This window comes from Nicotiana tabacum, chromosome 19, assembly GCF_000715075.1.
Source record: "Nicotiana tabacum cultivar K326 chromosome 19, ASM71507v2, whole genome shotgun sequence".
Lineage (NCBI taxonomy): Eukaryota > Viridiplantae > Streptophyta > Magnoliopsida > Solanales > Solanaceae > Nicotiana > Nicotiana tabacum.
The window spans coordinates 126303983-126325575 of record NC_134098.1 but is presented as its reverse complement, the minus strand read 5'-3'; the positions used below and the strand labels follow the sequence as shown (position 1 = coordinate 126325575).

The window sequence follows — 21593 nt, the reverse complement described above, 5'->3', positions numbered from 1 at the left end:
TGATGATTTCGGACTTGGATGTATGTTCGAATCGGGTTTTGAATAACCCGAGAGCGTTTTAGCGCTTAATAGTGAAAATTAACTATTTGAGGGTTTAAAGTTCTTTAAATTTGGTTTGGAATAGGTTTTGGAGTAATCGAGGTCCGTTTGAAATTCTGAGTCTCGGAATAGCTCCGTATAATGATTTAAGACTTGCACGCAAAATTTGGTGTCATTCCGAGTAGTATAAGTATATTTCGGCGCATTCAAAGTAAATTTGTAGAATTTGAAATTTCTAAGTTGAATCAATTTGGTTTGGAGTATGATTCTTAGATTTGATATTGTTTTACATGTTCCGAGAGTTTGAGCTAGTCCGTTTTATGATTTCAAACCTGTTGGTATATTCGGGCGGGGCCCCGGGGGCCCCGAGTGTTAACCAGACGAGGCTCAGATCAATTTTGGAATTTTGAAGAAGAGCCGAAGCCTTCTGCTTCTGGTACGTTCGCACCTGCGCTTGGACAGCCGCAGGTGCGACCCTCGCAGATGCGAGTTCTTGTACGCAGAAGCGAAAAAGGGAAGGGACAATCGACCGCAGATGCGAATATTTTTGCGCACCTGCAAACGCGCCTGTGCGAGGCAACGCGCACAGATGCGAGAGAGGGGCAGTCAAGAGAAACTCGCACCTGCTAGGCTTTTTCGCAGATGCGAAAGCCACAGGTGCGGTACACCTTCGCAAGTGCGAAACCCCTGCTTGGCAGAATGTGTTAAAATCGGGGCTCAATCATTTTGAGCCCATTTTTTTTCATTCTTGGGCGATTTTGGAGCTTTTTGAGAGGGGATTTCAACTGGCAATTTGAAGGTAAGTTAATTCTACACCCCTTGAGTTAAATACATAGATTATGGGTAGATTATAACTGGTAAATCTTAAAAATTAAAGGTTTAGATGAAAAACCTAGATTCTTATAAAAACGAGATTTTAACCACGAAAATGGTTATGGAATTGGATAGAAACTATATATTTGAGTTCTTGAGATTATGGGCACGGGGTGAATTTTAGAAATTTTACCATTTTGGGTTGGATAATTAATTCAATAGAATAAATTCGAATTAATGAACATATATTAATTATTTTATATAACTTTTGGATAGTTTCGGATTTTTCGGCATCAAATTGAGGTTTTTACGTGACATTTTGATCGAAAAGTGGACTTCGAGACAAGGTAAGTCTCTTGTCTAATCTTGTGAGGGGAAAATTATCCCATAGGTGATTAAATTAATAATTGTTGCTAATTGTGGGGGTTACGTACACACGAGGTGACGAGAGTCCATACGTAGCTACTATCTATGCTAAAAGTACGGGTAGTTTAGGACTCAAAGCATGAATTATGTGTATAAATTGTATCCTTTATTTAATTAAATTATTTGAAATATATTTTGAATTGTTAGGGATAGATAGTAAAAGATGAAAATCTGATATACTTAATTTTCTGCTTAAATTAATTAATTGTTAAAAGAATTGTTCATCCTCTCGAATTTACCTATAATAAATATACTCTCCTTTCGGAGGTATATAAGAAAATGTCCTCCTTTCTTGTAGTGCGGGCCGAACGCCTCGACAGTATAGATGCATCTATGGATCGTGCCGCACGTCCCTCGACAGTGTACACGACACTCTGGAACGGGCCGTACGACCTCGACAGAAATCATGCCTAATAATAATAATAATTACACGATACCTCGATATTTTAATTGCATCTTGTGAATTTAATTAATAGATTGGAAATTGTTGCATTTGAAAGAATTTAATTATTTTTGCTGGTTAAATAGTTACTATTAACTTTGTGAATCATGTTGATTTAAATATTCCTATTTTTATTTTATTTATTATTGTTGACCTTAGCGAGTGTCAAAGTCGACCATCTCGTCTCTACCTCTTCGAGATTAGGCTTGATACTTACTGGGTACACGCTGTTTACGTACTCATGCTACACTTGCTGCACTTTTTGTGCAGGACCTGAGATAGGTGCTATAGTTGGACCTATCGGCGCGCACCCACGATATCCAGAGGCTTATTGGTGAGCTGCCCTTCTGAGTCATTCTGCAGCAACCAAAGCCTCTTCCTGGAGACTTTATTCTGTCTATTTTATTTCAGACAGTACTTGAAATTTTTGTATAATCTACTAGATGCTCATACATTTGTGACACCAGGTCTTGGCACACACACTGGTAGAATTTGGATTTGTATTATTTTCTTGGATTTAAATTAATTAGTATCTTTTCTATTTTCATTAATTATTGCTAGGAAAAGAATAAAATTACTAAGAAAATTATTAAAGAATGATTGATATATGTTTAATTTATTAGTTGGCTTGCCTAGCTGTAGTGTTGGGCGCCATCACGACCTTTAGATGAAATTGGGTCGTGACAGCAAAGATCAGAACACTCGTTAGTGTGCGACCTCATAGGTTCAATACTAAGCCGGTAGTAAATTGATCACATCAATATACTAATCAAGGGTGGCGTCTAGCAACACTCCTTAACGACCGGATAGCATGAAGTATACAATTTACTTTCATGAACCCATAGAAGAATAATGTATTAATTCTTTCTGTTCTTATAGCTTTGGGTCACCCTATGATATGGTTCAACTGTCAAATCCTAATAGGCGACCAACTATGTGTTCATATCAAAAAATAATCGACCATTGAATGACCTAAGAAACTCTTTTCTACTTTCATTCAATCGCCCTGGCCAGAGTCTTAATTTGGTCGGTTGTAATTCATGACAATATGAAGCTTAAACTCATTACCAAGAGTTGACAGATTCTATCTTGATCAATCACTAATTCTATAAGTATTTAATCATATCCAATATCCTTTCAACAATCGCCCTAGGACCATAGGTGTCTAGTATCAAAACACAATAAATAACTTGTCAATTACTATTATGATATCAGGTCAAAGGAAACTCTTATATCACATTTTTCAAGAAAATATCCTATTGAAAGTTTATGGTAATTCTAACCATTAGAAATTATCCAATGAATCGGTTCAATGATCATATCTCTATATGCATCATCTAATTATGTGATTCGGTTAATGAGATCAACTAATCTTTATCCCACAAAGACGATTACATAAATATTGATCTAACCGGATTACTAATGTCCAAATCAATAATCCTACGATCAAGAACAAAATTTAGATTAAGTTGTAAGAGACTATAGTCTCATTATCATGATCTCCATCATGATGACAAGTCTCAAAATTTAATCAAGGATCTTATTAAATTAATCAAGCAATTAATAATAACTATGATAAACGAATATCAAATGTCATATATTTTTATATCACATAACATTCACAAAAATATGTTCAAATCATCAAATATGAGATTAGATCTAGGACATATCTAATATATCCCTAACAATAGATCCCCCTTTGGCTAACTTCAGGTCAACTGCACAGTATACACAACACTACCAACACAAGTAAGAAATAAGAGACTACTGCTAAATGAAAAGGAAGAGAGCTAGACTATGTGACGGAGGCGCTTGGTGTAAGGCTGAATGGAGTTATACAGAAACAACCCTCTCAGAGACCAGCATATTACTAGTTCACCGTCTAGAATGCTTGAAGGCTTTACAAACTGTGCCATGCCCAAACTCCTCAGCTCAGGTCCGCAATAATAAGAAGGCAAATGATAAGGAAAAACATTCACATCAAAATTAAGATTAACCCTGTAGCTCCAAGATCCATATGTCCATTGCATTCTCATGAACACACAATTGGTAGAAAGACAAACGCTCTCCCTTCACTAGGAGAGACATGGTTTCATGTGTTCGGCATTCACGTGATTGTCTAGAGCTACATTGTGTTCAGGATGAGGCATGAGGGAGAGTTCTGTATCCAATCTAAACATCAAAATTGCAATTGAGCAAGGAGGGATGTCATCTTCTTCTCCAAATTCTCGATCCATAATCCAATGCATTGCAACTTTAACAATTGCAGGAGAGAGATAAGTCAGGATGGAATTCAAAGAAGGTGAACGAATTCTCCTCCAAGTTTGACTCCTGAGAGTGTAGATTAAATATTGACAGCTACTACCTCGTACTTTTGTATAAAGAATCTTAAGTTCCCTAGTCAATGGACACAAATAAAAACCACAGATGCTGCCAGCGCCGAGTGTGTGTCTTATGGTTATTTCCTCTTGTGTTATGGGGTTAAAACAAAATATGTAGAAGGGAAAACATGGTCACCGAAAAGTAGTAGTCCTTGACAAGAATGTAAAAGACGAGGATAATACTTCTTCATTGTAAGTTCAGGTTTGAGGCTTACTTTCTTGAGCACCTTCTCTTTACTATCATTTTCCTCTAGCACGAGAAATTCAAGTTCGTCATATTGTACGAAAAGCCTCCCTATCATGATGTAAGGTGGAAAACTAACGTGATGAGATTAAAGCCTGCCACAGCCGATAGACCCTTCGACATGACATAATGCAATCTATGGGAAGCCGACTTAGAATATTGATGATGACACAACAAGGTAAACGTTCAAAAACTCCATAATTCGTACTAGTCAAATTATATTTAGTGCTTGTGGAAATAGTTGAACCAACTAGCAAACTCAAGAGACACGGAACCCATGTGAAGCTTTGGCGTTTCATGACCTACAAAGTAGACAATGGTAAGATTGTTGAGTTATGAAATTTTTATAGACCAATAAAAAAGAAAACAGAGGATTGATCTAGTGAAAGAGACCCTCCACCTCCAAACATAAAGTTGGGAGTTTGAGTCGCTCCAACCATTTCCGGATGAATCAGATACGCTATGAGTGAATTACACAAAACATCTAACATTTGCATCAATAAACTCAGTGTCAAAGAATGATATGAGAATGGAATCAAGTACTTAAATCAATAAAATCTGTCAGAAACAAGAAGGCACGTTCTTAATGAGATTGTAATCCTATGCTGTTTTGCTGATAAAGCCAGGGAGAATTGAGGAATACAAGAAGGGGCATTGGCAGGTGAAGATTAAAAGAGAGGTGGGGGCAACACAGAAAATGCAAAAACTAGGGCGTATTTGACAGGACTTAGAAATCGCAAGCTCAGTCAGCTTCCTTGCATAAGCAGGTCCACCCTACATAATTTTTATTTTTTTTATAAGATAAATAATTTTATTAATGGTGGGGAAACCCCCTATACAAGAAGGATACTAAAAGTTGATAAAACTGCATCAAAATATGGTTCTCCAAAAGAAACCCAATAATCTATATACATATAGAAACACCTTACATAATATATACATCTCTTTTCCTTTTAATAATAAATCTCTATTTTGTATACACACAAAGAGAGAGACACAGATAAACCATTTTAGCGAAGAAGCTTTCACTGAACTAGGTGCTAGACATGAGTCCAGTCCTAGTCAAGAGAGAGAGGCATCTATAGCTTGGCATTCACTTTTATTCTTTTTACGACTTTTCGGCTATTTAACTTTTAGCAACGTACAAATTACTTGTTCGCTTCTTAGGAATTACTTCTATGGTTTTGCCCTTAAATAACAAGTAAAGGTTACTTTAAACAACTAAACCCGCTTCATTTTTTTCTCCTTCAAATTATTGAAAAAAAAAGGCCACAGTCAATCATGAAATTTGAGGCTAGCCTCTACATAGTCATCTCTCACTATCTTTTTTAGAACTCAATATCCTTCTTTGACAATCAAGTCTGATAATGATGTCTAGATTTATGCTTCTCTTACTTCATTCCTACGAGGCTGTTTCTCAATTTGTCATTACTTTTTACTTTCATTCTGGAGCCGGTTGTGGAAACCATGGTCCAAAGGAAGACAAAACATGGGAAAATGAAATAGAGAAAAGAGGATATAGGTTTATCAATTACGAAAAAAGAAAAAAAAGGCAAGTATTTCTTTTTTATGCCTTTTGTTTTAGTTACTAGCTGCCATACAAAATCACCATTAATAGCAAATAGAAGGCATCTTAACAAATATGTAGAGTGCCATCTAAAAGGCGTCATTTGATTAACTGAATTGGTTGCTCTCACTTAAATTATCTGAAGTATATATCTTTTTTCCTTCAACTTTTGAGTTGCATGGATTGACTTTCTTTTGCTTTCCTTAGTCTTCTGGTCCTCATACTGCATCTACACTAATTAAAGCAAATAGAAAAGTTCCCTCTTCTTTTCTTCATGTATCAACCATTACTCGCTCTCTTCATTATTTTACAAAGATCAGAAACAACCGACGATCACATTTTTTCTGAAAAACTTAACAATGAAACTACAGTTCTAGTAAATAGTAAACCAAGAAAGGATTTGGTCAACATTATGTTAACCTTAAAATAACTATCAAATTAACACTAGAGCTGCATCAGACACGTAAAAGCTATATATATGGCTAATTAACTTTTCCATCATAGTCACCTTCAGAGACGAATGTGTTGAAGCTAAAACATTAGACACCTAGATGAAGCCACGCATTGAAATTAGACATAAATTAAAATTTTTAGTTTTAAAGAATAAAGGAATTTAGGTGAGCAGTTGCCTGATAGGGTTCTCCTCTCAGTCGAAGGGTTTCAGAATAATCACAACTTGGAGCTATAAATTATAATATTAATGACATGGACGCAAAAAAAAAAAGAAGAAGAACGCAAAGCAACTAGATAGTTACAATCATCATGCAAAAAGGGGAGTTTGAGGGATTTCTATATGCATGTAACCAAACTCAACTCCTATTCTGCTAGAAAAAATAGAGAAAGAGATTCGGGTTCAAGAGAAAGAGGGGAAACTTACAATTTGATTTCACTGCTGCAGAAAGATTATCACACCAGGAGTCAGGAATTCGCCGGAGAAATGGATCAAGTAACTAGAACACTGCATTTTCCTCTACTATATTACAAGTGAGAGTAGAAGTGTAGAACCAATAGCATTTGCCATGGGATTTAATGGGACTTCTAAAACGCATTCAGTTAGGAGAATAAAAGAATGAAATAGTTTGATAATTGATATTTGTGGACTAAAGCCAAACTTCAACAAGGGGCCATAAGATTTTTGTTGTAGAAGAAAACTCATAATTTTATTTGAAATTTATTTTTCTAGCTTTTTGAGATGCAAAATTATTAATAATTTATTTATAATCGATTTCTTATAATAATTCTTTTTCAATTGATAATGTAGGTAATCCATTTAATCTATCTTGAGACATTATTGATCTTAAGTAAAATTTTATTAATTTTAATTTTGAAAAACTACTTTCCGCTTAGGAAACTGTTACAGAAATTGTTAACATTATTCTATAAGCATTTGGAAAAGAATCAAGTCTTTTTATATGATTAAGTATATCGATTAGAGTATCATCTTCTACATGTATTATTTCCCTTAAAACTTTTAATTCAGAAAATAAGTCTAAACCATCAATATCAGAGTGACTATTATATTTCAAAGATTTAAAATTTTTACTATTCGCTACAAATTTATCAAGTGCTCCTTTTGGGGATTGTATTAGAGTTTCAATTCTTTTCCTCTTTTGACGTTTTGAACATCCGGATTTATATTTTCTAGTTGACAACTCTAATAAATAACTAAAAATACAATATATACTTACAAAGAAAATATATCCAAAAAATTAAAAAGTAGATGTAAATAATAAAATATAGAACAATCAAACCTGATTCAACAAATAGATAATTTAATAAGCTTTTGCTACTTCAATTTTTTTTGATGCAACGCAAAAATACTTGAGAATAAATAAAACAAATGATACTTGTGTTCTGCTCTTTTATTCCGTGATAGTGATTCAATGAGATTGAAATGTAGAGAAGACCAAAGAAACAATAGAAGAGTAAAAGTTACTAGACTTTTGTAGAGAAAGATAAAAAGAGATAAAAGAATGTGGGTCCATTTATAATAATGATGGTACATAAATGAGTCAACATTGTGGAATGTTCACGCGTAAATAAGGCATGAATCCCAAAAATATATTCCTTTTTCAATTGTTCTCCAACGCCCCCTTCCCTTAAAACTTGCATTTTTTTTTCTTTTCAAATACTTAATATTGTTAAAAAAATGGACAAGTACATTAACTGTTAGAAAATTTTGGGCCCTAAAAATAAGGGTCCCTAAGCAACGACTTTATTTGCTTGGCCATTAGGCCGACCCCGGTGTTTGTCTTTATATACAAAGAAGAAGGAATCTTTCGATAACTAACTATGCCACTTGGCCTATGATTATTAGCTACTCTATAACAACTTATAAGATAAATACAGAAAATGATAATTTATCTACAAGGAAAGAATCTACACACAATCTTCTCTTCTCTTCTAGTACGCCCAAGAAACTTCAAACGAATTGGGCCCAATGGAAAATGGATCCATTTGAAATAACAACACCTCGAGCCCAATCAACTAGTAATACCCAGTTGTGAAAGTTTTCATTTGTGTCCGTTGGATTGAGGACACACGTTTTCATCTCGTCAAATCCTGAAGCTTCCAAATATCTTATGCATCTATTTTATTTGGACAGAACTCATCAACCTCGTTTGTGTCGGTCTTCTTCTTCATAATTTCAACTTCGTTTACTTTGCAATTCTTCTTCGAAGCATCATTAATTTCTGGAAATTGTGAAGCTCCGACTCCAACATCCCCCTCAAGTTGGAGGGATGTGAAACAACCCCCAACTTGCCCAATACAGATTTATGGATCGGACCAGAAAGGGATTTTGTGAAAACATCGGCAATATGAGAGAAGGAGGGTACAAATGCTAAAGAGATGAGGCCAGCAAGGTATTGCTGTCGTACAAAATGACAGTCAAGGTCGACATGCTTGGTGCGTTCGTGAAATGTGGGGTTTTTGGCTATGCGGATAGTGGCCTGATTATCGAAGTGAAGAGGCACAGGGATAGAAGGGGTAAGGGAAAGATCTTCAAGAAGACGAAGGAGCCAAGTGAGTTTGGCGACAACTATGCGCATAGACCGGTATTTCGCCTCGGCGGAGGATAGGGATACCAAAGACTGCTTCTTGGACTTCCAAGAAATTGGAGAAGAACCAATGAAGATGTAATAGCCACTTATAGATCTTCGAGTGTCTGTACATCGACCCCAATCGGAGTTACAAAAAGCAACAATCTTGAAAGAAAGACTGGATGATAAGAAAAGGGTATCTTAAACAGCGTAAAGCAGCATCAAAATGAGGATGACGAGGCGATTTCATGAATTGACTGAGGTGCCGGACAACAAAGGACAAGTCAGGGCGGGTATGAGTTAGATAATTGAGCTTGCCCAAGAGTTTGCAATAAATGAAAGGATCTGGTAAAAGAGCACCCTCGTTGATACGCAAGTGGCAACAAGGATCAAGAGGAGAAGAGGCTGGTTTGGAATCCAAGCATCCAAATTCAGAAAGAAGATCCAACGTAAATTTCCTTTGAGTTAATCTCGATACCCAAAAAATAATGTGCTTGACCCAAATCCTTGACTTTGAACTCAGAGTCTAGAAACAATTTAAGAGAGTCAATTTTTGTAGGGTCATCTCCCGTTAGTAAGATGTTGTCGACATAGACAACAATGATAGTAGTCTTGCCTGCTGATTTCTTGAAAAATAGTGAGTAATCGTTGAGTGAATGAGAGTAACCCTTGAAATTTAAAGCGGCAGTAAGCCTGGCATACCAATGTCTAGAGGCTTGTCTTAACCCATAGAGAGATTTGCGCAACTTGCAAACATGAGCAGGGGTGGGAGGAGTAAGCCCAGCAGGAAACTTCATGTAGACCTCCTCCTGTAAGTCACCACGGAGGAAGGGATTGTTGACGTCCAACTGGTAAACACCCCATTGCTTCTTAACTGCCACTACCAACAAACATCAGATCGTGGTCAACTTAACAACTGGGGAGTAGGTCTCATTGAAATCAATTCCTTCCCTTTGTATGTCACCCCTAATGACCAACCGGGCTTTAAATCTCTCCACTGAACCATCCTTCTTATATTTCACCTTGTAAACCCATTTACAAGGCAATGCTTTCCTATCCTTAGGCAATTTCACAACCTCCCAGGTTTTGTTTGCCTCTAATGCTGCAAATTCTTTGTTCATGGCTTCCTGCCAACTTGGATGAAGACAAGCTTAGGAAAAGGAAGCGGGTTCAGAAATATAGGAAATAGTGTTTAGAATATTTTGGTTAGAAGAAGATAGGGCAGAAAAAGATAAGATAGGAGGGGAAACATGGAAAGCAAAATAGTTGGTAGTCAGATTAGTTAAAACAACTGAATTGCAAATATAATCATCTAAATAAGAGGGTAAGTGATGTTCTCTGGTGGACCTTCTGAGAGCAGGTTGAGAAGGTAGAGGAGTAGGAAAGATTGGTGAATGAAACTGAGGAGAAGGAACCGGGGAAGAGTGAGATTTAGAGAGTGAAAGAGGAGAAGTAGAAGTGGGAGGTGTAAAGTGTAAAGGAGAAAGAGCAGATTGAAGAAGGGATTGTGGTAAAGAAACAGTTCTAGAAGAAATAGGTCTAGATTGTTAAGATGGAGAAGGCATAGAAGAGGGAGGTTCAGGTGCTGCTTCAGTAGTAGTGTCAATGGCATGGGAAGGCATTCTGACTGGAAATATAGGTGAAGGGGGCATGACAGAGGCAAAGGGGAAAATGTGTTCATGGAAAGTAACATCTCTAGAAACAAATACCTTGTGAGTTTGTAGATCAAGTAGCTTATATCCCTTCTTTCCAGAAGGGTATCCCAAAAACACACATTTAACTGATCGGGGATCTAGCTTGGATCTATGTGTAGGTAGTGTTGAAGTATAGCATAGGCAACCAAAAACTCTTAATGTATCATAGCTAGGTGGTTGACCAAACAAGAGTTCATAAGGATTCTTCATTTTTTGGACCTTAGATGGAAATCTGTTAATTAAAAAGGTTGCTGTGAACAAGCAATCTCCCCAAAACTTGAGTGGAAGATTAGATTGAAAGAGTAATGCCCTGCAGGTTTCAATTAAATGCATGTGCTTCCTCTCAAAAATCCCATTTTGTTGGGGAGAGGGAACACAAGTTGTTTGATGAAGAATACCTTGAGAGGCAAGGAACTGTGAGGTACTGTAACTGGATCCCAACTCAAGGGCATTGTCTGATCTTATAATTTTTACTTTGGTGTGAAACTATCTCTCAGTCATGGCTAAGAATTGTTTGAGCATGGTGAAAGCATTAGACTTAGCTTTGAGGAGAAATGTCAACGTCCCTCTACTATAATCATCTACTATAGTAAGAAAGTATTTGTATCCATCATAAGCGTGTGTTTTGTAAGGTTCCCAAGTATCAACATGAATAAGATCAAAGATGTGTCTAGTTATTATAGAGCTAGAAGTGAAATGTAGTTTGACTTGTCTAGCTTTAACACAAATATCACAAGGCTGAAAATTAGAAGGAGAAGAAGAATAAGAAATAGAATAAATGCATGTCATATTAGAAAAAGGCATATGTCCCAGTCTATTATGCCATAAACTTACATCTTTAGAAATAGATGCTAAACATAAACTAGAATTAGAAACTAGCGTACTAGCATTTTGATAACAAGCAGAATGGATAAAAGCCTTGATTAAATTAGAAATTACTACTCTAGGCTTGATAAACTTGACTTGACCAACTTGACTTGAATGGACTGAATTGAAGAGATAGATCCCCTTAGTGACCTTACCAAGCACCACTGGCCTCTTCAGTGAAGGGGCCTGCAGTGTTGCACCAAAAGAGGAGAAAATTAGAAGTGAATAAAATTGCAAACATAATTTGTGCACTGATAATAAGTTGTAGTTGAAACTTGGCACAAACAAAACACGATGAAGAGTAAATCCAGGTAGAATGGTTACTGATCCTGCCTGATAAACTAACACCTTAGTAGAATTAGGCAATCTTACATAGACTAGTTTAGGAAGGAGTTTGACATTAAATAGAAGCTGCAAATCAGAGGTAGGTGCTCAGAAGCACCTGAATCTAAAATCCAAGAAACAGATTGTAGAGAAACACTGATATATATTTTGGAAGAGGATGAAGAATTAGATATACCAACACAATTAGCAGACACTATGTCTTCATTTTCCTGCTCACTTTGAGAACCAACTTTCACATGTTGAAGCAACTGGTAAAGGCTGTGGAATTGATCTTGTGTCATGGTTTGATCTCCTGCATTGCTTGTCTGAGAGTCTGATGTTTCCATATAAAGTACTACATTGCTCTTAGCTCCACTGAATCTTTTGGATTTAGTAAACTTAAAATCTGAAGGAAAACCAATCAATCTATACTAGTTTTCTATAGTGTGATTCTGCTTATTGCAATAGTTGCAGAACTGAGTTCCTTTCTTTATTTCTGTGTTGAATTTCTTAGCAGAGGTCACCTTTTGCCCTCCATAGGACTGTTGAGCAGCAACAAAGGAACTTTCAACTGGATGGTGAGAAATATATACTTCTCTTTGCTTCCCATCTCTGATAAGTAAAAAGTAGGCATGGTTGACTGAAGGCAATGGTGATAGCATAAGTAGATTGCTTCTGGCTGCTGCATAAGCATCATTCAGTCCGATACGGAACTGAATGAGTCTGCTATCTTGCTGAGATTTAAAGTTTTTTATTTTACCACCACATCTACAGGGACAGGTGCAGTGTTGACACACATCCAGGCTGTCCAACTCATCCCAGAGCCTTTTCAGCTTAGTATAGTATCCTGCTATATCTAAATTTTCTTGTGTTGACTCAGTCATCTCCTTTTGTAGGTGATAAAATTGTGGTCCATTACTCTGACCAAACCTTCCTTCAAGCTCATCCCAGATGTCCTTTGCTGTCTTGGAGTATAGAACACTCTCTGCTATTGCTTTAGAAAGAGAGTTCAATAGCCAAGAAATGACAATGTCATTACAACGGGTCCAAAATTTGAAAACATCAGAAGAGATTTTGGGTTGAAGGAAGATTCCATCAATGAACCCTATCTTGTTTTTCACAGACAAGGCTATGAGCATTCCTCTTCTCCAACCCCCATATACTTTTCCATCAAAAGCAGTTTTAACAAGAAGCATGCCAGGTGAATCTGAAGGGTGAAGGTAAAAGGGATGAGAGGAGTCAAGAAGTACAGAACCAGCTGGTGAAGCACTAACTGTTGTCATCTGAGGAGAGCTTGTTTCTATCACAGATGGTGAATTGAGCTCGAGTTGGTCTCTCATGGCTGAGTTAAAAACAACAAAGAAGGAGAGAAAAGAATATTAGATATATTGAAGAAGGATCGAGCACTAAAGCTCTGATACCATGTTATGAGAATAAAAGAATGAAATAGTTATTAAGAGAATTTTCCGTGTATTTGATAATGAACTCTGTACAGTGCTTGTCTTTTAGCACGATCCGAAATTCCCACCTTCGGACCGTGATGGCGACTAATATTTTACTTGCTAGGCAAGCCAACGTTAGAATAATATTAATCAATTTTTTAAACAATCTTTAAATCATTAATAATCAAAGAAACAAATGCGGAAGCAAAGTTTGAGATATAGTTAAATAATCCAAAAAATAACAACGGTGTCTAAATACCATCCCAGAATTGGTGTCACAAGTGCACGAGCTTCTAGAATAAATACAAATAAAGGTCTGAATAAAATAAAGCTGTCTAGAAATAAACACACAGCTAAAATAAAATAGACGGGGACTTCAGAACTGCGGACACCATGCAGTTATACCTCAAGTCTCCTCTGATAGCTGAAATCCGAGCAAGTCTATGGTACGCCGCTGGGACCAACTCCAAAATTTACACAAGAAGTGCAGAGTGTAGTATCAGTACAGTCGACCCCATGTACTGGTAAGTGCTGAACCTAACCTCGACGAAGTAGTGACGAGACTAAGGCGGGTCACTTACATTACCTGTATGCAATATTAGTAACAACAACAATAGTAGAAATAAATCAGGTAACTCGTTTATAATAATTGAAGCCAACTCAGCAATCATAACCAATTATCATTTCTATAAATTCTGTTACAGCGTGTAACCCGCTCTCACAATATATTCACATTCAATTCTGTTGCAGCGTGCAACCCGCTCTCACAATATATTCACATTCAATTCTGTTGCAGCGTACAACCCGCTCTCACAATATATTAACATTCAATTCTGTTGTAGCGTGCAACCCGCTCTCACAATATATTCATTTTAATCAAATCTGTTGCGGCGTGCAACCCGATCCCCCAATATATATATATATATATATATATATATATATATATATATATATATATATATATATATATATATATATATATATATGTCGACTTTTTAATAAGTGTGTTGCGGCGTGCAACCCGATCCTCCAATATAGACTTTTAATAAGTCTGTTGCGGCGTGCAACCCGATCCTTCAATATGGACTTTTAATAAGTCTGTTGCGGCGTGCAATCCGATCCTCCAATATGGACTTTTAATAAGTCTATTGCGGCGTGCAACCCGATCCTCCAATATATTCATTATAATCAATCTTGTTGGGGCGTGCAACCCGCTCCTCCAACATTTTCATTTACCAATTCTTATAGAAGAATTTTCCCAATTAATGCAACAATTAATATAAAATTATAAGACAATAAGCATACACTAATTATGATTTAATTACGAACAAACAAAGGCAAATAGCAAATTATTATAGAAATCAAAGAGAAAATATACAGTTTAATATTTAATATGCTAAATGTCAAATAACAATTAAGGCACATAATTCAAATAGCATGTAACAATTAATGCAGGAATTCAAGAATTAATATTTGACAAAGAATAGAAGAGAAACAAATATTATAACAATTAATTCATAATTTAAAATAATTTATGATTTTTCAAGTAAATACGCACACAATTAATTTGATGATGTATAGACACTCGTCACCTCGCCTATACATCATTCACATGCATTTCACACAACAAATAATTTAAGGGTTCTATTCCCTCAAGTTAAGGTTAACCACGACACTTACTTCGCTTTGCAAATTCCAATCAATTACTCAACCGCAACTTTTCGTTTTAAATTTGTCTCTGAAAGCTTCAAATATATTCACAAATAATTCAATATACTCAATACGTATCATAGGAATTAATTCCATATGAATTTACAAATTTTCGGATAAAAATCCGAAATTCATTTAAATATTCGACAGTGGGACCAACGTCTCAAATCTCTTCGACAGTGGGACCAACGTCTCAAATCTCAGGAAACCTTACGAAATCCGAACACTCATTCCGAGACGAGTCCAACCATATAAAAATTATCCAATTCCGATGTCAAATGGAGCTTCAAATATAAATTTTTTATTTTTGAAATGTTTTACAAAAAATCCAATTTCTTCCGTCTAAATTCAAAATAAATGATGAATATAGACTTAGATTTATGAAATACAATTACTATATGATAAAGAACACTTACCCAGTTCGAAATCGTGAAAAACTCCTTAGAAATCGCCCCTAAGCCGAGTTATAATTGAGGGTTTATGAAAAATGAAAAAACTCCCGTTTTGGTTCTGTTTTAAGCCATAGGCGTCAGGCCTTCTTCGCGTTCGCGAAGGGCCTGTCACATTCGCGATGGGCCTGTCGCGTTCGCGATGAATAGAAGCTCGTGGCTTTCGCGTTCGCGAGTTCTCCTTCACATTCGCGAAGGCTTTTTCCCCTGGCATTCGCATTCTCGTGCCAGTGCTCGCGTTTGCGTAGAAGGACAACTGACCCCTTCCCTAGGCCTCTAAAGCTTTGTGTTCATGACCCAATCTTCGCGTTTGCGAAGAAGGAAATTTCAGTCTGCCCATTTTGCTCTTCGCGTTCGCAAGAGTACATTCGCGAACGCGATGAAGGAAATACCAGAAGCCTGAAGTTGCAGAAAAACCAGATTTTCTAAGTTCAAAATCATCCAGTATCCTATCCAAAACTCACCCGAGCCCTCGGGGCTCCAAACCAAACATGCACACAAGTCTTAAAATATTATACGAACTTGCTCGCGTGATCAAATCGCTAAAATAACACCTAGAACTACGAATCGGACACCAATTCAAAGGAAATTTTCAAGAAAACTTTAAATCTTATATTTTTACAATAAATCTAATATCAGTAATTTCTTAAAAATCATTAAGCTTAAAACTTTTAATTTTTCATCAAAATTCCATATCTCGAGTTAGGGACCTCGGAATTCGATTCTGGGCATACACCCAAGTGCCAAATCACGATACAGACCTACCAGAATTGGCAAAATACTGATCCGGGTCCATTTTAAAGCTCTATTTCACATTTTAATCCATTTTTCACATAAAAACTTTTCGGAAAATTGTACGGACTGCGCACCCAAGTCGAGGAATGATAAATGGTGCTTTTTGAGGTCTTAGAACATAGAATTACTTGTTAAATTTAAAGATGATATTTTGGGTCATCATATTCTCCACCTCTAAAACAAACGTTCGTCCTCGAACGGAGTTAGAAAAAGTACCTGAGCTGGAGAAAAGGTGTGGATATTTACTCCGCATGTCCGACTCGGACTCCCAAGTAGATGCCTCTACTGGCTGACCTCTCCATTACACCCGAACTGAAGGATAACTCTTAGACCTCAACTGGCGAACTTGCCGGGCTAGAATTGCCACTGGCTCCTCCTCGTAAGTCAAATCCTTGTCCAACTGGACAGAGCTGAAATCTAACACATGGGATGGATCACCATGATATTTCCGGAGCATAGACACATGGAACACCGGATGAACCGCTGATAAACTAGGTGGTAATGCAAGTATGTAGGCTACTTCACCCACCCTTTCAAGAATTTCAAAGGATCTGATATACCTAGGGCTCAACTTGCCCTTCTTTCCGAACCTCATTACACCTTTCCTAGGTGAAACCCGAAGCAATGTTTTTTCTCCAACCATGAATGCAATATCACGAACTTTACGGTTGGCATAACTCTTTTGCCTAGATTGAGCTGTGCGAAGTCGATCCTGAATAATATTGACCTTATCCAAGGCATCCTGTACCAAATCGGTACCCAATAACCGAGCCTCTCCCGGTTCAAACCAACCAACTAGCGATCGACATCGCCTTCTGTATAAAGCCTCATATGGAGCCATCTGAATACTCGACTGGTAGCTATTATTATAAGCAAACTCCGTAAGTCGTAAGAAATGATCCCAAAAACCTCCAAAGTCTATAACACAAGCGCAGACCATATCTTCCAATATCTGAATAGTACGCTCTGACTGTCCGTCTGTCTATGGATGAAATGATGTACTCAACTCCACCCGCGTGCCTAACTCACGCTGTATAGCCCTCCAAAAATATGAGGTAAACTACGTACCTCGATTTGAAATAATAGACACGGGCACACCGTGAAGGCGGACAATCTCACGAATGTAAATTTCAGCTAACCTCTCTGAAGAATAGGTAACTGCCACTGGAATGAAATGTGCTGACTTGGTCAACCTGTCCGCAATAACCCAAACTGTGTCAAATTTTCTCTGAGTCCGTGGGAGCCCAATAACAAAATCCATAGTGCTACGTTCCCACTTCCACTTAGGAATTTCTAACTTCTTAAGCAAACCACCAGGTCTCTGATGCTCGTACTTAACTTGTTGACAATTCAGACACCGAGCTACATATGCGACTATATCCCTTTTCATTCTCTTCTACCAATAATGTTGCCGCAAATCTTGATACATTTTGGCGGTACCTGGATGAATAGAATACTTGGAACTATGTGCTTCTTCAAGAATTAATTTACGAAGCTCATCCACATTAGGCACACAAATATGACACTGCATTCGCAGAACCCCATCTTCCCCCACAACAACCTGTTTGGCATCACCGTGCCGCACCATGTCCTTAAGGACAAGTAAATGATGATCATCATACTGCCTCTCTCTGATGCGCTCATATAAAGAAGACTGAGCGACTGTGCAAGCTAGAACCCGACTGAGTTCTGAAACATCTAACCTCACGAACTAATTAGCCAAAATCTGAACATCTGCAGCTAATGGCCTCTCACCAACCGGAATATACGCTTGCCCATACTCACAACCTTTTTTCTCAAAGTATCGGCTACCACATTGGCCTTTCCGGAGTGATACAAAATGGTGATATCATAGTCTTTCAATAACTCCAACCATCTTCTCTGCCTCAAATTAAGATCCTTTTATTTGAACAGATACTGGAGGCTACGACGATCAATAAATACCTCACACGAGACACCGTAGAGGTAATGCCTCCAAATCTTCAGCGCATGAACAATTGCTGCCAATTCTAAGTCATGAACAGGATAATTCTTCTCGTGAACTTTCAACTGCCGCGATGCATATGCAATTACCTTGCCATATTGCATTAATATTGCACCAAGCCCAATGTGAGATACGTCACAATATACCGTATACGATCCTGAACCTGTGGGTAATACCAATACTAGCGTCGTAGTCAAAGCGGTCTTGAGCTTCTTAAAGCTCAACTCACACTCGTCTGACCATCTAATTGGAGCACCCTTCTGAGTCAATCTGGTCTTAATAGTTGTTCATAATCAATTACAGAATCGTCAATTAACTTTATGCTAACAAAAATCTTGTTTCAAACCTTCACAATACTAATAACGAGATACGAGGCATGAAGACCTCATAATTATTTACCCAAATTAACGACTCACATTTAACGCCACCTGGGCGGGCACCTACCTCGTAGGTTATAACTCAATATTACAACACAAATTTGGCAAGTATGCACAAAGAATTTCATACAAATTATTTTAAATAAGCCTAGCAGGCATGACTCCCTATTAGTACTATAGTACAAATTTAATTTCACAAGGGAGAATTTAAACACAAGAACTTTTTTATCACAAGGATCTCGTCCTTATATAACTTCCACCGCAGCTCATAGCCCGGTTTAAACATATCAATTTATTTTAAAATACGAGGACCCCGGCCTCAGTTCTGAATCACAAGTAATATGCACATCTTGCCAATCGAAACTTTCCATTTTCTCCTTTTAAATAACTTTCATTAAACAAAATCACAACACATAATGAAGCCCACACCGGTAGGGCATATAATTCACGATTTGTAATTAATTATCCGGAAATACATCAAAACATACCTAAATAAGTACCAGAATGGCACCTTTAGTCTCACAGATCTTATTAGAGTTCATCATGGAATGATAGGTATAGTTATCTCCATAAAACTTCCCAACAGAAGTAAACACATAAGTAGATTATAGAATTACGAAGCTCACTCGTAAGTGGAGCACAATAGGAGGACTCGTCTTGATACTCAAAACCGAATCAAGTTAAGGAAATTATTCCTTTATTTTAAATCGAGGTCGTACCTATAACGACACCATCTGATGTAACGACCTCCACCATACCATAAAATAAATATAACAACGGCTGGGTCTCCACCTCTAGGACGCCTTCTACCCGCCTGTCCTCCACCCTTAACTGATCGTGTGGGTGGTGTAGTACCTGCAATGGGGCATGTAGCCTGAGTGTTTTAATGAAATATGCCTCTCCCAAGTTTTGGACAATTTTCTCATGATGTACCTAGTATCGCCGTATTCATAACAACCCCTTTGCGGGTTTGGCTGCTCATATTGAGTCTGTGCCAGATAACTGGGATAACCATTGTAGGAAACTCATGTCAGTGGTGCATTAAAAGAACTTACTGGAGCACCTCGATTAATCCGATGTGCGAACTAGACTGGCCGACTACCCGAGCCCCCCGCCATAATAATTTATACTCGCAGAGTAGAATCCACTGAATCCCCCAGATCCTCGAGACGTCTTGATCTCCTTAGTTTCTTTTTTTTCCTCACCCCGAACACGTTCTAATATCTTGGCAATTTCTACCACTAGTGGAAATGAAGTATCAATCTATAGTTCCCGCGTCATACAAAATTTTACGATCATAATTAAGTCCTTTAATGAGTCTGTGGACTCGCTCTCTGGTTGTAGGAAGCAAAGTAGGAATATAACGGACTAACTTATTGAGCCTGATGGCATATTATGACACTGTCATGGTGACCTGACGCAATCGTTCAAACCCTATGCGCCATGCATTACGGAGAGTCCGGGAAACAAACTCTTTCAAAAGTATTTCTGAGAACCGAGCCAAGTGGGCGGTGTTGTATTGGCTGGTCTGCCCTCTTCATAGGCTTGCCACAAACTCTTGTGGAGAATTATCTCTCCCAAGGCTAATTTCCTCTTTTGTTATGCTGACTCAACACTGTTGAGCTGACTCATTTCTTAACATACTCTTCGATTCTTCTTTGGGGTAAACTTTACCCCTATTTATATACAATGATCACAAAAGTAGAGCTCCATACAGACAATTCTTAGTCTAGAATCTCGTCAACCACTGTACTTCCTCCGAAGCACCCCAAAATCCACAACCGTGACGTCCACGCTGAGTAGACCTTCTGTAAATTTAATGTTGTTTCTCTAACTCCTTTGGTACTGAAGTATAAGATTATTTCGGAGGCGGACATACCGCAAGTCCCAACCTTATCCTCTACAAAATCTCAGGCCTTAAACATATGTAAATTCTTTTGGGGGAACCTTTCAGTACCACATATATACATTTCAGGCCAAAACTGATATAACACATGACTCGCAATCCATTCATTGATATTGGACTCCCCCACTCGGCGCGAAGTCATAGTTCACTACATCCGATGGTCCACAATATTAACCTTCACAACTCGTATAAATCAACCAGATACCAAGGTACGTTGCACCCCCCACATTATTCACTGGGTGATCTCTTTATACGTCTGCATCTTCAGTTGGAATCACACGTTGAGGAAGTGTTTGAGCATCTCTGGCTCCCTTGTAGTTCATCTGTGGCATCACGAACCGTCGACGCACAACTGATACCGAGTGCGCAATGTCATACACGAGTAGATACAAAGGAATACGAGATATAGGTTTCAAGCAAAATCAATGCCGCACGATAAGGAATGAAAGAAGTGATATTGTTCCTAAACTTCATAGCCTCTGAGAGAGAAGTACAGACATCTCCGTACCGATCCTTCAGACTCTACTAATCTTGCTCGTGACTCGTGAGACCTATGTAACCTAGTGCTCTGATACCAACTGTCACGACCCGAAATTCCCACCTTCGGACCGTGATAGCGCTTAACATTTCACTTGCTAGGCAAGCCAACGTTAGAATAATATTAACAAATTTTTTAAACAATCTTTAAATTATTAATAATCAAAGAAACAAATGCGGAAGTAAAGTTTGAGATATAGTGAAATAATCCAAAAAAAAACAACGGTATCTAAATACCATCCCAGAATTGGTATCACAAGTGCACGAGCTTCTAGAATAAAGACAAATAAAGGTCTGAATAAAATAAAGCTGTCTGGAAATAAACACATAGCTAAAGTAAAATAGACGGGGACTTCAAAACTGCAGATGCCATGCAGTTATACCTCAGGTCTCCTCTGGTAGCTGAAATCCGAGCAAGTCTATGGTACGCCACTGGGACCAACTCCAAAATTTGTACAAGAAGTGCAGAGTGTAGTATCAGTACAACCAACTCCATGTACTGGTAGGTGCTGAGCCTAACCTCGACGAAGTAGTGACGAGGCTAAGGCGGGTCAC

General features: G+C 37.7%; 1 protein-coding gene across 1 annotated transcript; it reads right to left on the bottom strand.

Annotated features, from left to right (window-relative positions):
* Positions 1 to 12269: 12269 nt before the first annotated feature.
* LOC107801543 (uncharacterized) lies at positions 12270 to 13178 on the bottom strand. Its single transcript, XM_016624888.1, has one exon. The coding sequence runs from the start codon at positions 13176 to 13178 to the stop codon at positions 12270 to 12272; it is 909 nt and encodes a 302-aa protein (XP_016480374.1).
* Positions 13179 to 21593: the final 8415 nt, after the last annotated feature.